Source organism: Leucoraja erinacea, chromosome 28 (assembly GCF_028641065.1).
Source record: "Leucoraja erinacea ecotype New England chromosome 28, Leri_hhj_1, whole genome shotgun sequence".
Classification (NCBI taxonomy): domain Eukaryota; kingdom Metazoa; phylum Chordata; class Chondrichthyes; order Rajiformes; family Rajidae; genus Leucoraja; species Leucoraja erinaceus.
In genome coordinates this window covers 25,608,185-25,621,786 of record NC_073404.1, presented here as the reverse complement: position 1 = coordinate 25,621,786, position 13,602 = coordinate 25,608,185, and the positions used below count along the sequence as shown (strand labels likewise).

General features: G+C 40.6%; 1 protein-coding gene across 1 annotated transcript in view; it reads right to left on the bottom strand.

Annotated features, from left to right (window-relative positions):
* vkorc1l1 (vitamin K epoxide reductase complex, subunit 1-like 1) overlaps window positions 1-13,217 on the bottom strand; it is a 36,471-nt gene extending 23,254 nt beyond the window's left edge. Inside the window, exon 1 of the mRNA XM_055658056.1 lies at window positions 12,982-13,217. Coding sequence (XP_055514031.1) covers window positions 12,982-13,172 — 191 coding nt within the window. The 5' untranslated portion in view covers window positions 13,173-13,217. The remainder of the gene's footprint in view (window positions 1-12,981) is intronic.
* Between the last annotated feature and the right edge of the window lie 385 nt (window positions 13,218-13,602).

Sequence of the window (13,602 nt, the reverse complement as noted above, 5' to 3'; positions counted from 1 at the left end):
GCGGAGCAATCATGACAGTGACCTTTTGATATTAAGCTTGCACCCTGCTGATGGTTGCTTAAGCATTTTGCTTTACAATGGAGGTGGCATTGGACTTGGCATTATTTTGGCAGGAAAAGTTGAGCACAATTTTCTTCATCACTTTCACTGGGATTTTCCAAATTTGTAAGTTAACCAGCCTCTGTAAATTGCCCCTAGTGTGGACGTGAAAGTGGAAGAAAATAGAGCTAGTGTGAATGGGTAGGTCGGCGTGGACACAGTGGGCCAAAGGACCTGTTTCCTTGCTGTATCTTTAAACTAAAACTAATCCTTAATCAGCTCTCGAAGTGATGGCTTGCTGCCATTTCAGAGGGTGCTTGAGATTCAACCACTTTGAGGGATCCGCAAGACCCGGAGCGTGGCCTTGCACCACCCGGCGTAGCGTTAATGGCCGCGGGACAATTGTTGTCGCCCGCCGGGGGCTCTGACTTTGACTCTGACATCGGGGGGAGAGGGAAGTGCAGGGGAGAGATAAGTTTTTTTGCCTTCAATCACAGCGAGGAGGAGATGCGCTGTGATGGATGTCTGTGTAAACTGTGTTGTGTCTTGGGTCTTTTTTTTCTTGTATGTATGACTGCAGAAACAACATTTCACTTGAGCCTCTATGAGGTTCAAGTGACAAATAAATTATATTGTATTGTATTGTATTGTATTGTACATAGGACAAATCAGGCAAGCCCAGTGGATTGGCCTGATTTGCAGATAGATTTCTAAGATAATCATGAAGTTTCACAATCGTCTTAACTGCGATTAGTCTTTAAACATTCCAGAGCTAATATAATGAGTTGAATTGCATTGCTGGAATATAGTCTCATCCCTCTGGATTAATAATGCAGGTCTTTAGATATTAAACTAGCAACTTAACCACTGTGCTGCTGTGATGATCAAGAGTTTGCAATCAGTACAGCAACCATCCCTGACTATCTCCTTTCAAGTCACAAGTACCGATCATCATCCAAAGAATCTGGTCCAATTTATATTCATTAATTTCTTCACTTCATTTCTTTCCGATAAGTGAATAAACAGCACCATATTTTTCAGATGGCAGATGTTGTTTATAATAGTGCTCTAGTTGACAAACAATGCATCATCCCATGGTCAAGAAAGGAAGCAAAAGAGGATATAAAACTGTGGGAAAGAGCGTATAAACCCACTAATGTGTAGTGGGGAACTGCAGAAGAAACTGGTTCACACAGAAGATAGACACAAACTACCGTCTCTGCTTCTACTATTTGAAACCTTCCCTTCTTCAGAAGGGTCTCGACCCAAAACTTCACCCATTCCTTCTATCCAGAGATGCTGCCTGGGTCGCTGAGTTACTCCAGCATTGTGTAAACCCACTCATAGTCTTGATTCTGGAGATTGCAAAACTTAAAGGAAGGTAAAAGATATTAAGATTTACTAAAGAGGGAAATGAAATGGGAAGTGTTTTATTAAAACAATAAATGTTAAGCACGTGGGCCTTTCCAAAGTAGCTATACATTATATTACAAATCAAAATAAGGAGTAGCACTGGTAAATAAGTACTTTGTTACGACAAGAGGATTGTAATGGCAATTTCTTAACTTTCCAATGTCCAACTTTTAATTGCCATTACTATTCGGGGATGTAATCGAGATATAGTCTATGCACTTGCCGATAGCAAAAATGAATCTTCCAGTCGTTGTTTCTTGATTAATTGGTCTTTTATTGAAGTGATACAAAACAAAGAAATAATTCATAGAACTTTTCGTTCTTACTGTTTCATCCTTGTCCTGTAGAGTCGTGTGAGAGTGTGGCGTCTTGTGTGAGTAGTAAAAAATTGTTGTCTCCACCATCCCTTGAGGCTAAACTGAATCCCAATCTCTGTGGCTATGCCAGCCTCCTCAGATGTAGACACGCCCTACTACATATCAAATCCCACCCACAAGCATACCAAAAAAGATTAAACTAGAAATATCTAGATATGGCTATAATATATTAACATGCATAAATGGCTCATAATTGAAAGTTAGCAGACCACTATTTTGCCTTGATAAACCCTAAGGCTGCACCAGTTTAAATGCCAATACTTTTTAAATGAAAGGAGGTTGCCGCCTCTCTCACCCTTACATGAGGCAAGGTCCAGATATCCCCAAAAATTCCTTCAAAATTCCTTTGACAATAGCAGAGGAGTTTATTGAAGTGCCAAAGAATGAGTACAGGCAGGACTAACAAAACACTCTCCTTTCCAGTATTACAGCCCACTGATACCATCACACAATCTATAGCCCATTTTGTTCACTATTAACCACAATGCCAATCTTTGTATCATTTCCAAACCTTTTAAATCAGACACTTGAGCTTGTACCTCAATCATTAATGTACAGCTAAAAATCAAGGAAGCTAGTCTGAGCCCTGCAAAACCATTCTGGAAACAGCTTCCAATGGCTATCAAAAATGCAAACGCTTGATGGTTCAATGGTACTTCTTTGTCATGTGTACCAAAGTACAGTGAAATTCCCTTTTTTTTGCATACAGTTCAGTAACAATATTACTACACTTTAGACATAATCACACTCAAGTACAAGAGATTAAGATAGTAAATTACAAGAGTCGCCACATTTCTGGCACCATCCTTTACCCTTCAAGACTAATCGACCGTCACCTTTTGCTTCTTCACTGGACTCCTTGGAATGAAGTGTTCATCACTAAGGATTGCTCAACGTCATTGGTGTCCAAGTTGCTTTTGTTTCTGCAGCCATTAATACTGGCTTGCTAATTTTCTGCTTAAGTTTTTCACATTTATTCTTATCTCTTCTGAATAGGTTCTCAGACATCTGTCGACTTCTTCACAAAATTGGTCTCAATCCTACTATGTGGCAACCCATTTGATCGCAGCAGGTCTCACCTCCCACATAGTGTGTCCCATTGTCCCTGGGACTCTAAAGCCTCCGTTCTGCATCATTGTTCTAGTCATCCGTAATAATCGATCAAGGATTACATTACACAGCAGATTATGTAGGAACACAAAGAAAAATAACTTTCAAGGTAGACTGGAAGCTCACTCTGTTTCCGTCCCTGTACTTAACAGAGGTAGACAAAGAAGTTGGCTCAAGCCATTGCTTCTCAAAGTCCTCTTGATTTGGAAAATAACTCATAGGAAAACTGCAAATGCAATTCCATCCTTTAAGAAAATGGACAGAGGCCAGGAAAATATTGACTTGTTAGCCTAGCCTGTCTTTTGCGGGAAGTTTTTTAGAAAGGATAATTATGAACAAAATGACTGAGCACTTGGAGAAACACAAGTAGGTTCGAAAACCAACGTAAAGGTTGGAGCATGGTTAACAATCCGAACTGAATCTTACGTTTTGGGATATAGTTGAAAATGGCCTTCAATAATGTTCCACACAAACTAACTGGGAACTTAAATTGAAGCCTAAGCAACTGAATTAATTGCTGCTAGTTAGAAGATTATTTAGACATTAATAATGGGGATAATGGCTACATACATAGATAGTGACTATTAATATTCCACAGGATCAATGTTGGTCCCTCAGTTTTTCACGATAGTTTATGACATTACGTGAGAGCGTGATGCTAAAATATACTGGACCACATTTCTGGATAAAACCTCAAATCCCTGATTACAATACAATACAATACAATAGTTTTATTTGTCATTTGTCATTTTATTTGTCAATACAATTTCATATTTAAATGAAATGTTGTTTCATTTAATCCCTGATTAAACTATACTTAAGTAGGGCAGGGAGACAAAAGTTTTCTCGACTAATATAGGAAGTCGCACCCTGGCCACTTCCTCTTTTCCCCACTCCCATCAGGCAAAAGGTATAGAAGAGTCAAAACCCACACCCTCAGATTCAGGGACAGTTTCTTCCCAGCTGTTATCAGGCAACTGAATCATCCCACCACAATGAGAGAGCAGAGCTAAACTACTATCTACCTCTTTGGTGACCCTCGGACTATCCTTGATCGGATGTGGACCTTACACTAAACGTTATTCCCTTATCATGTATTTATACACTGTAAATGGCTCGATTGTAATCATGTACCATCTTTCGGCTGACTGGTAAACACGCAACAAAATTTTTAACAAATAGAAAAGCTTTTCACTGTATCTCGGTACACGTGACAATAAACTCAACTGAGACAGAAACAGAGTCCGAATGCCCAACGACCACCCGTACACTCCCTACACACGAGTGACAAATTACCAATTAATCTAAAACCTGCGTATCTTTGGAATGTGGGAGGAAACCAAAGCACCTGGAGTAAACCCACATAGGTCACGGGGAGAACGTCCAAACTACATACAGAGAGCACCCGTAGTCAGGATCGAATCCGGGTCTTTGGCACTGTAATGGGCCTGTCCCACTTAGGCGATTTTTTAGGCGACAGCGTGCGAATACGACAATGGAATTCACCGAAGTCAGCACCTGCGACAAGCTACGCCTCCTGGCGACAACCTATGACATCCTGGCGACAACCTTCGTGAAGCTGGCGACAACCTACGACAGCACCTATGTCGAGCTACGCTCATTGGCCTCAAACCACAGTTGCCACTGTTGCCGATAATTTCTCAACGTGTTGAAAATCCAGCGGCGACCAGAAAGGCGCCACGACGCTTTGGGCGACTGTGGAGACTACTCACGACCATATAGGCCACACCCCGGCGCCTGCAGTAGCCTAAACAAATCGCCTAAGTGGAACAGGCACATAAGGCAGCAACTCGACCTCTGCTCCACTGTGCTGCCCTAAATCAGCTAAATTCTTTCAGGAGATAGCCTTGTCTTTTACCAAACTTAGATGTCTGTCGCTGGAAATGATCTAAGAGTCTTGTTGCTACTATTTTAAGATCACCATCTAATTGACTCATTGAACTACTCTGATTTTGAACTACTCATTTTGTAGATAACTGCATTTAACTCAAACTTTAATGTAGTGACCAGAACTATACTTGGTTCTCCAAATGTGGCTTAATTAGCGTGTCATGCAGCTTAATACGCCCTCCCTAATCTTTTTGTACGTCTCTGCTTTCAAAAGAACGTTTCTAACAGACTTCGTTCAGTCTGAAGAAGGGTTTCGGCCCGAAACATTGCCTATTTCCTTCACTCCATAGATGCTGCTGCACCCGCTGAGTTTCTCCAGCATTTTTGTGTAGCTTAAAGTTTCTAACAACCCTTGTTATGCCAAATTGCCAATGCCAAATACATTACCTTATACTCTGCCAAAGTATATTCCTTTTGCCTCTTTCTTGTCCACCTTACTAATGGCTTTATATTACAAAGAATTATAAGGACATCGAGTGATAAAATGTTAGTTAATTAACTGCTCTTTCAAATGGATCCAAGCTGTAGGTAGTTACACTGATCTTCAAAATTTGAGTTACCATTATCTTGAGATATTGGTGCTTTTCTTGGTGCAAAAACGTTAAATGGTCTACAAATGGAATTAAAGCTCTACTAGTAGACAGAAAGGAATTGGCTTAAAGTCAGAATATAGTGGTGAATGATTGTACTTCCAAATTGAATTACAGCAAATAGAAATGTTCCATAAAGACTGATATCGGGTCCACTGCTTTTAGCTGAAATGTTTAAAAAAAAATAGGCTTGAGTTGTCACAGTAAAATTTCCAAATGGCACAATGTTTGGAAGTAATACAAATAGTAAAAAAGACAGCAGGGGGAGAAAGTGCTAGGCTAGTAGAATTGACAGGCACTATACACAGTAAATGGCTCGTTAGTGATCACATTTAATATCTTTCCGCCGACTAAATAGCACACAACAAAAGCTTTTCACTGTACCTCAGTACACATGACAATAAACTAAACTGTAAACACATGGCAGATGAAATTTAATACTGGGAAATGTGAAGTGTTGCACGTAGGAAGAAAGATCAGGGGAGGCAAAATAAACCAAATGGTACAATTCTAACAAGATGTGTGTGGACGGAGGCATTGTGTGCGAATATGCACAAATTCGAAAAAGAGGAAGGGCAGTTTGAGTGAGTGCTCATTAAGCGTTGCTGATTCTTAGGATTCATACATTGAAATGTTACATTGAACCTACATTAAACACCCAATATGTACACCATTGAATAATGGTATAAAGAACTGATTGAGGTTACGGAAATGATCTACTAGAATGGTTTTGGGGCTGAATGATTATAGATAAAGGGTTAAAATTGCAAAGATGTGGTTGTTCTTCTCGGAAAAAAAAATCAAGAGGACAAGAGGTGTACAAGATCATAACTGGATTAGACACGGCTAAACAAATGTAAACCGTTTCTAAATGCAGATGCCCAAGGGACCAAAGATTTTAAATTTTGGGCAACATTTTCAAAGGTTGGGAAAGTTGGGGAAGGGGGAGTTACTGTGATGATTTTTTTTTTTTTTTTTTTTTAAATTTAAACTTGCCTGCAGGGATTTCTAAAGCAGAACTGGTTCTTTTTGTAGGAAAGAACTGCAGATGCTGGTTTAAATCAAAGGGAGACACAAAATGCTGGAGTAACTCAGCGGGACAGGCAGCATCTCTGGAGAGAAGGAATGGGTTACGTTTTAGGTCGAGACACTTCAGTCTGAAGAAGGGTCTCGACCCAAAGCGTCACCCATTCCGGCTCTCCAGAGATGCTGCCTGCCCTGCGGAGTTACTCCAGCGTTGTGTGTCTACCCGGGTTCTTTTCGCGCTGCAGAATGTGGCCATTTCCATTGACACAACCTTATCACTAACTTGCAATAGTCAACAGCTTAGTAGAATATACGTTTTTATCAAAATTTCCTTTTATACTAAAATTGCTTCAAATATTACTGGATCCTTCTTTGGCAGTCCCATGAGAGGAAGGACGAGCTGCTTTCAAGCAAATGTAAAGATTCTTGGCTAACGGGTGACATCAATGCGAGAACCTGCAACTCCTCCAGAGCTGGTGCAGGAAAGAGTTGCCTGACCGGACAGGCATGTATGGAGTTTCATGAGGTGGTGTGGCCCTTCTGCAAGGCTTCTGTCTACACTTGTTGCATGAATGAAAGTTCCCATACTCAGCAGTGTAACTCAGCGGGTCAGACAGCATCCCTGGAGTAAAGGAATAGGTGACGTTTCAGGTCGAGACCCTTTTTCATACCGAGAGTCAGGGGAAAAAGAAACGAGAGATATAGACAGAGATATAGAGAAATATAGAAAATGTGAATGAAAAAGATGTAAAAAGTAACGACGATCAAGGAAAGGTGGAGCCCACAATGGTCCATTGTTAGCTATGGGCTAGGTGCTAACGAGTTATACCGACAGTGAAACACGACAGGACGAAAGTGAAACTAGTAATCATGTATAGTCTCTTTACTGACTAGATAGCAAGCAACAAAAAAGCATTTCACTGTACTCATAGAAACATAGAAATTAGGTGCAGGAGTAGGCCATTCGGCCCTTCGAGCCTGCACCGCCATTCAATATGATCATGGCTGATCATCCAACTCAGTATCCCGTACCTGCCTTCTCTCCATACCCCCTGATCCCCTTAGCCACAAGGGCCACATCTAACTCCCTCTTAAATATAGCCAATGAACTGGCCTCAACTACCCTCTTTGGCAGAGAGTTCCAGAGATTCACCACTCTCTGTGTGAAAAACTCAGTACACATGACAATATATGAACTGACCTAAAATAAAAAAATAATTTGCTAAAATAGTTTCAGGGGTGAGCGATTACAGATAAACGGTTAAAATGGAGATTGCTCGTCTTGGAGCAAAAGGGATCAAGAGGAGACTGATAGAAGTGTACAGGATCATAAATGATCTGGATAAGACTAAACAAAGGTAAACTATTTCTAGATCCATATTGCCCATGGACCCAAAGATGAACAAGATTTTTATCCGTTATGACACCGTTCATTCAGCCTTAGCCACATCAAACTTATTGGACCAGTGAAGGTGACAGGTCATGACTGTTCCAGTCAAGACACCAAAGAACAGTCTTAACCTGTGAGCTGCACAAGTCAAATCTTTAAGGAGATAAAGCACAACCTTTACTTATACTAAGATTATGTTGTTTTAATTAAAAGAATGCTCACCATAATATTGTTTCTTTGCACACTGTGCCATATATGTGTTTTTAAGACTGTAACAATAAAGACAGTAGTCTTTCCAAAGTTTATAAGAAAGATAGCAATCATTTCAATTTAAAACATTCACAGCATGGATAGTTCAAAGTTGCTATATTTAATTCAGGAATAAAATTAAATTCACTTGGTTGTCTTTCATGAGGCTAAAATATAAATGAACATAGTAATGGAGCTGTTTAATTACACCATACTGGTATTTATGCTTTATAATGTATCGTCCCGCCCTATTTCATCCAATCTAACCATCATCTTTTTTTTTTCTCTACTGTTCGTAACTTTCTTCCATTGCCATTTATCTCAACCACTCCCTAGGTATTCTTTAAAATACTTCCAGGTTTCAGAGTTTCTTTATGTGAAAGCCAAATGAAGTAACCCCATGTCAAATAAAGACTAAGGACTAAAGAAACTGGAAGAAAGCAAGAGATACAAAATTCCAACCTTATCTCCAGCAAAGATATCTCTTAAAAAAAAAAATAGGAGTTGAGGAACATGGGTGAAGGGTCAATGCCATAGTGCAGAAACTCCAAGCTATTTAAACAGCCTAGCTTGTTAGGTGGCAAAGATATGATTGAGTCAAGTTTTAAGACAAGTTGAAGACAAGTTTAAGTCCTGTGGCTCTTCAAGCAAAGATTGTGAGATACTGGGTGTGAGTTAGAGGAAATGTACCTAGACTTTGCACTTCAATGATATGTTGAAAAAAAAAGCACAAATACAAAATGGGAAAATTACCCAGGGCTGCAGATGGACTAATCACACAGAATTAATCTCTTCAAAAGACATTCTGAATTAGAATTTAAAAGTATATTTCTAGTTTGGAGGAAAAGCTCCTGTAACCGTTCTACCATTTCAGAGCAACATTCATCTACTCCTGCATTCTGAAATAAAACGCCAATTGTCTGAAGAAGGGTCTCTACCCGAAATGTCACCCATTCCTTCTCTCAAGAGATGCTGCCTGTCCTGCTAAGTTACTCCAGCACTGTGTCTATCTTTAGCCATTTGTATTTAACCCATTTCCAATCAATTTACTCCCAACCCTAAAACAAAATGCAGCAAGATCTTCAAACTCATGTAAATTAATTGTATCTGTTGTATTCTGACAGATGAAAATCTACAATGTTCAACTCTACAATTTCATATAACTCCACACAAAAGTAGGTACACCAGGCAAATCAATACTGCAGGCAATCATCAGTATCATCAGTATGTGTATGGGGTGGAAGATTGCAACCGTCACGTGGTCTGCCCTGTTTTCGACGAATGCAATCAACCCGGCGTGCACAATGAAATAAGATCAAATAGAACAAGTTGTCCTACAACTTTAGGCTGTGCACGCCATAAGCAAGAAGAAGTGTGTAAGACATTTAGGTATCTCACATTGTAACTGCCTTACTATCTTAATTCTATCATGTTTCACTATTTAAGGGAAGAAAATATTAAATTTTAAAGAAACAGATTAAATGAACACAAGGCATTATTACTGTTTGTACATGTTGTATTACATTTCTCAATGCAACAAGTTGAACATGAACTAAATGCACTGGTTCTTATATTCATTATTTTTTTCATTATTTTTTTCTGGGCTTTTCTACTATTGATTGATATTTGTCACTTTACAAATTACTCTATAATCCTATACCAAAAGTCAATAAATGAAGCCAGCGAAATTCACAGTACACTTGTACTCTTCAAATTATAAAAACAAAATAACATATTTCTTCAGAACGACGACTACATTGCAGAGTAATATTCCTGATATTAAAGCAAGTACAATTATCATGTGAACTTTGATGTGCTGGTGGGAACAATATTTGCATGTTGCCTTTTCTGGCACAACGTCATAAAAATACAGATCATATTGTCGCTGTCTATTGATTGGAGGCATGTAATTTGTGACATATTCTACAATAGATACATTATCACACGTGACATGTCAAAGTGAAATTATTTGTTTTGTACACCATACAAGGTATGCAAAGAAGTGCCACGTATCGGGCGCCGACATAGTTATAACGTATTCATTACAGTCGCCATTGGTCCCTCTTAAACCGTTCAATATCATTTCAAAATATTCTTCAATAAAATGTATTGAACATTGAGGGAGACAAATTGGACTATTCTGACCAACAGTATAGCATATAAAACAAAAACATAACAGAATCATCCAGGCCGACCAAGAAGAAAGCTATTTAAGACAACACCACTTTCCAATAATTTGATCCATGATCCGGGGATCAACGTAATTTTCACAAACATTTATCAAATTTTGGATTTATTGGACAAAACACCAATCTCACTAATCTCATCCTATTTTCTATCAGCAACACTGATAGTTTCCTGGATTTTAAATGGAATCGCTTTTGTCAAAATCAATGGAATTAAAGGAGTTTTTGAAGGTGTATGTGGGACTTTAAAACATTACTTTGCCATAGAAAGTTCTCCCCAAAAGAATGTGGGCAAATGCCAGGGTTGAATCGAACAAATTTCCCTGAATCTTCTCCCTGCCTCCAAGCATGTCCACTCAATAAGCAACCCATTTGTCTACATGGATTTATAATTGATTAAAGTCCCTTCTTCATGACAATAATTGTAACATAAAAGGGTCTGAAGGGTCCCAACCAGAAACGTCGCCCATTCCTTCTCTCCAGATATGTTGCCTGTCCCGCTTAGTTACTCCAGCATTTTGTGTTTATCTTCTGTAGAAAGAATATGCCACGTGGTCCAAACAAGCAAACTTTTATATTTATGTTTGAATGGGGCTTCCCTTCCTTGCTTCATCTCAGCAAAACATTATAAAAACCTTTTTTTTTTTTTTAAATAGTCCCCAAACTATCTTGTCCACACATTGGTCTAACAATGGGAACTTACTGATAAAACCTCAGCTTTAACTGATACCACCAATTATTCTTTCCATAATATCAATGGGCAGTCATGGTGGCACAGCAGGAGAGTTGCTGCCTTACAGCAAAATGCAGTGCCAGAGACCCGGGTTCGATCCCAACTACGGGTGCTGTCTGTATGGAGTTTGTACGTTCTTCCAGTAAGTTTTCTCCGAGATCTTCGGTTTCCCCCCCACACTCCAAAGACATACAGATTTGTAGGTTATTTGGCAGTAAAAATTGTCCAAGTTGGCGATATACAGAGTACTGCCCTGCCGACTACAAAATTCAGAAGGTTCAGAAGGGAGTATTGAGTATATAAGTTAGGATGTAGATAAAATATTCTGGAGACCCAAAATGTCGCCTACTTCTTTCATTGGCTATATTTAAGAGGGAGTTAGATGTGGCCCTTGTGGCTAGAGGAATCAGGGGGTATGGAGAGAAGGCAGGTACAGGATATCGAGTTGGATGATCAGCCATGATCATATTGAATGGCGGTGCAGGCTCGAAGGGCCGAATGGCCTACTCCTGCACCTATTTTCTATGTTTCTATCAATAAATTCTTGAACAGCTCATTGCGACTGCCTTAAATTTCACCTGTCACCAGAGAATAAAAGTTCAGGTTGTTTCAGGAATGCCCGCAAGGCTTTTTATTTGTCATTGCTGTGCACATTTACTCCTAACTAATGTACATTTCCATCAGCAAAATTAAATTCCAAATTTTCTTTCAGAGCACTGTAATGATACAAGTACACAAGGCTCATCTGTAACTCATAATGTACAAAACGGTTTAACTAATCCTCATAAATGAACACATGATACACAACAAGATCCTTCTGCATCAATCGAGTCCTTCCTTAAAAAATGTCCATACCATTTTCAGCATTTAGCCGCATTGTAATTGAAACAAAAGACTGCAGAAAACGACACCCATAATTCTACTCCAACATAATGGTGTGCTTCAATTGTCTCTATTGGTTCCATTGAGATATTTACCAATCTGTAACCCGTATATACCAATATAAAGATTAAGGCATAGATCTTGGCTTCACGGATAAAGAAAAACAAAGTGCACAATAACTTAGCTCAAATAAACTTCACAAAGTGCATTGTAACTCAATGGGTCAGGTTGCATCTCTGGAGAACATAGATAGGTAACTTTTCTAGTCGGGACCCTTCTTCAGACAGGGACCCTTCTCCTATTGATATCCTCCAGAGATGCTGCCTGACTCACTGAGTTACTCCTCCAGCATTTTGTATTTCTTTTGCAAACCAGAATCTGCAACACTAAAATTGTTTTAAACAGCAATGACAGATCTTCGATCTGGTAGTGGGAACCAAAACCTTTTGGCCAGACCGCACAAATTAGAACAGATGATACCCTGTGTAAGAAGAAACCGCAGTAACTGGTTTACACCGAAGATAGACACAAAATGCTGGAGTAGCTCAGTGGGACAGGCGGGACCTCTGGAGTACCCTGTTCTATGTTAGTTAAGTATAAATCAGATGCTCTATAATCAATAAAACCTCAGTGACAACACCACAGCTCTGATCAACTCTGACCATCTCCTGCAGGAGATGGATTTCTCTTTCAGCGTTGGGTCCCACCACCACCTGTCAAAGGCTTACCCTGAAGGGATGGCAACACTGAATGTTTACAAAACGTGTAGGAAGGAACTGCAGGTGCTGGTAAACATCAAAGACAGCCACACAAGGATGGAGTAACTCAAGGAGACAGGCACCATCTCTGGAGAACATGGATAGGTCCGTGTAGGACAGAACTGTAGATACTGATTTATACCGAAGACAGACACAAAATGCTGGAGTAACTCAGCGGGGCAGGCGGCGGGGCTGGAGAGAAGGGATGGGGGACTCTTCTCCTGTGGATGGGGGTGGGATGAGGGGGGCCCGGCTGGGAAGGACTGGGGCTGGCCTGGCTATCCCCTTCTCCTCCCCTCCCCTCTCGCCAGACTCACCTCGACCCGAACACCTTGGTGCAGCTCATCCGCTCGCTCAGGTCGCACATGGCCACGTAGCCGGGGTCGCTGCCCCGGGCGCTCTCCACATGGTAGGCGTAGACGGAGAGCAGCGCCCCGAGCAGGCAGACGCTGCCCCGCGCTACTTTCTCCCACCTCGGGGTCGCCACTTTCAGGATGGGCGCCGCCATCTTGCCTTCCTCCCCCCCGCCGCCGCCGCCTCCGAGACGCCGCGCACTCCCATTGGCCAGCGCCGGCGCCCTCCACGTCACCAACCCCGCCCCCCCCCCCCTGCTGACGTCATTAGAGGTGCGCCCTCCCTGTGGCAGCAGAGGCTTCAGGTTTTGGCCCTTGAGGCACATGGTACCTTCCTCAAGAGTCAAGTGTCAAGAGTCAAGTGTCAAGTGTCAAGAGTCAAGTGTCAAGTGTCAAGTGTCAAATGTCAAGAGTCAAGTGTCAAGAGTCAAGAGTCAAGTGTCAAGAGTCAAGTGTCAAGTGTCAAATGTCAAGTGTCAAGTGTCATGTTTGAAGTCAAGTGTTTCCAAGGTCAGTTTAGTGTCAAGTTTGAATAATATGTGTGTTATGATTGTGTTTATAATTTGTTTGGTTGTTTTGTTGTTC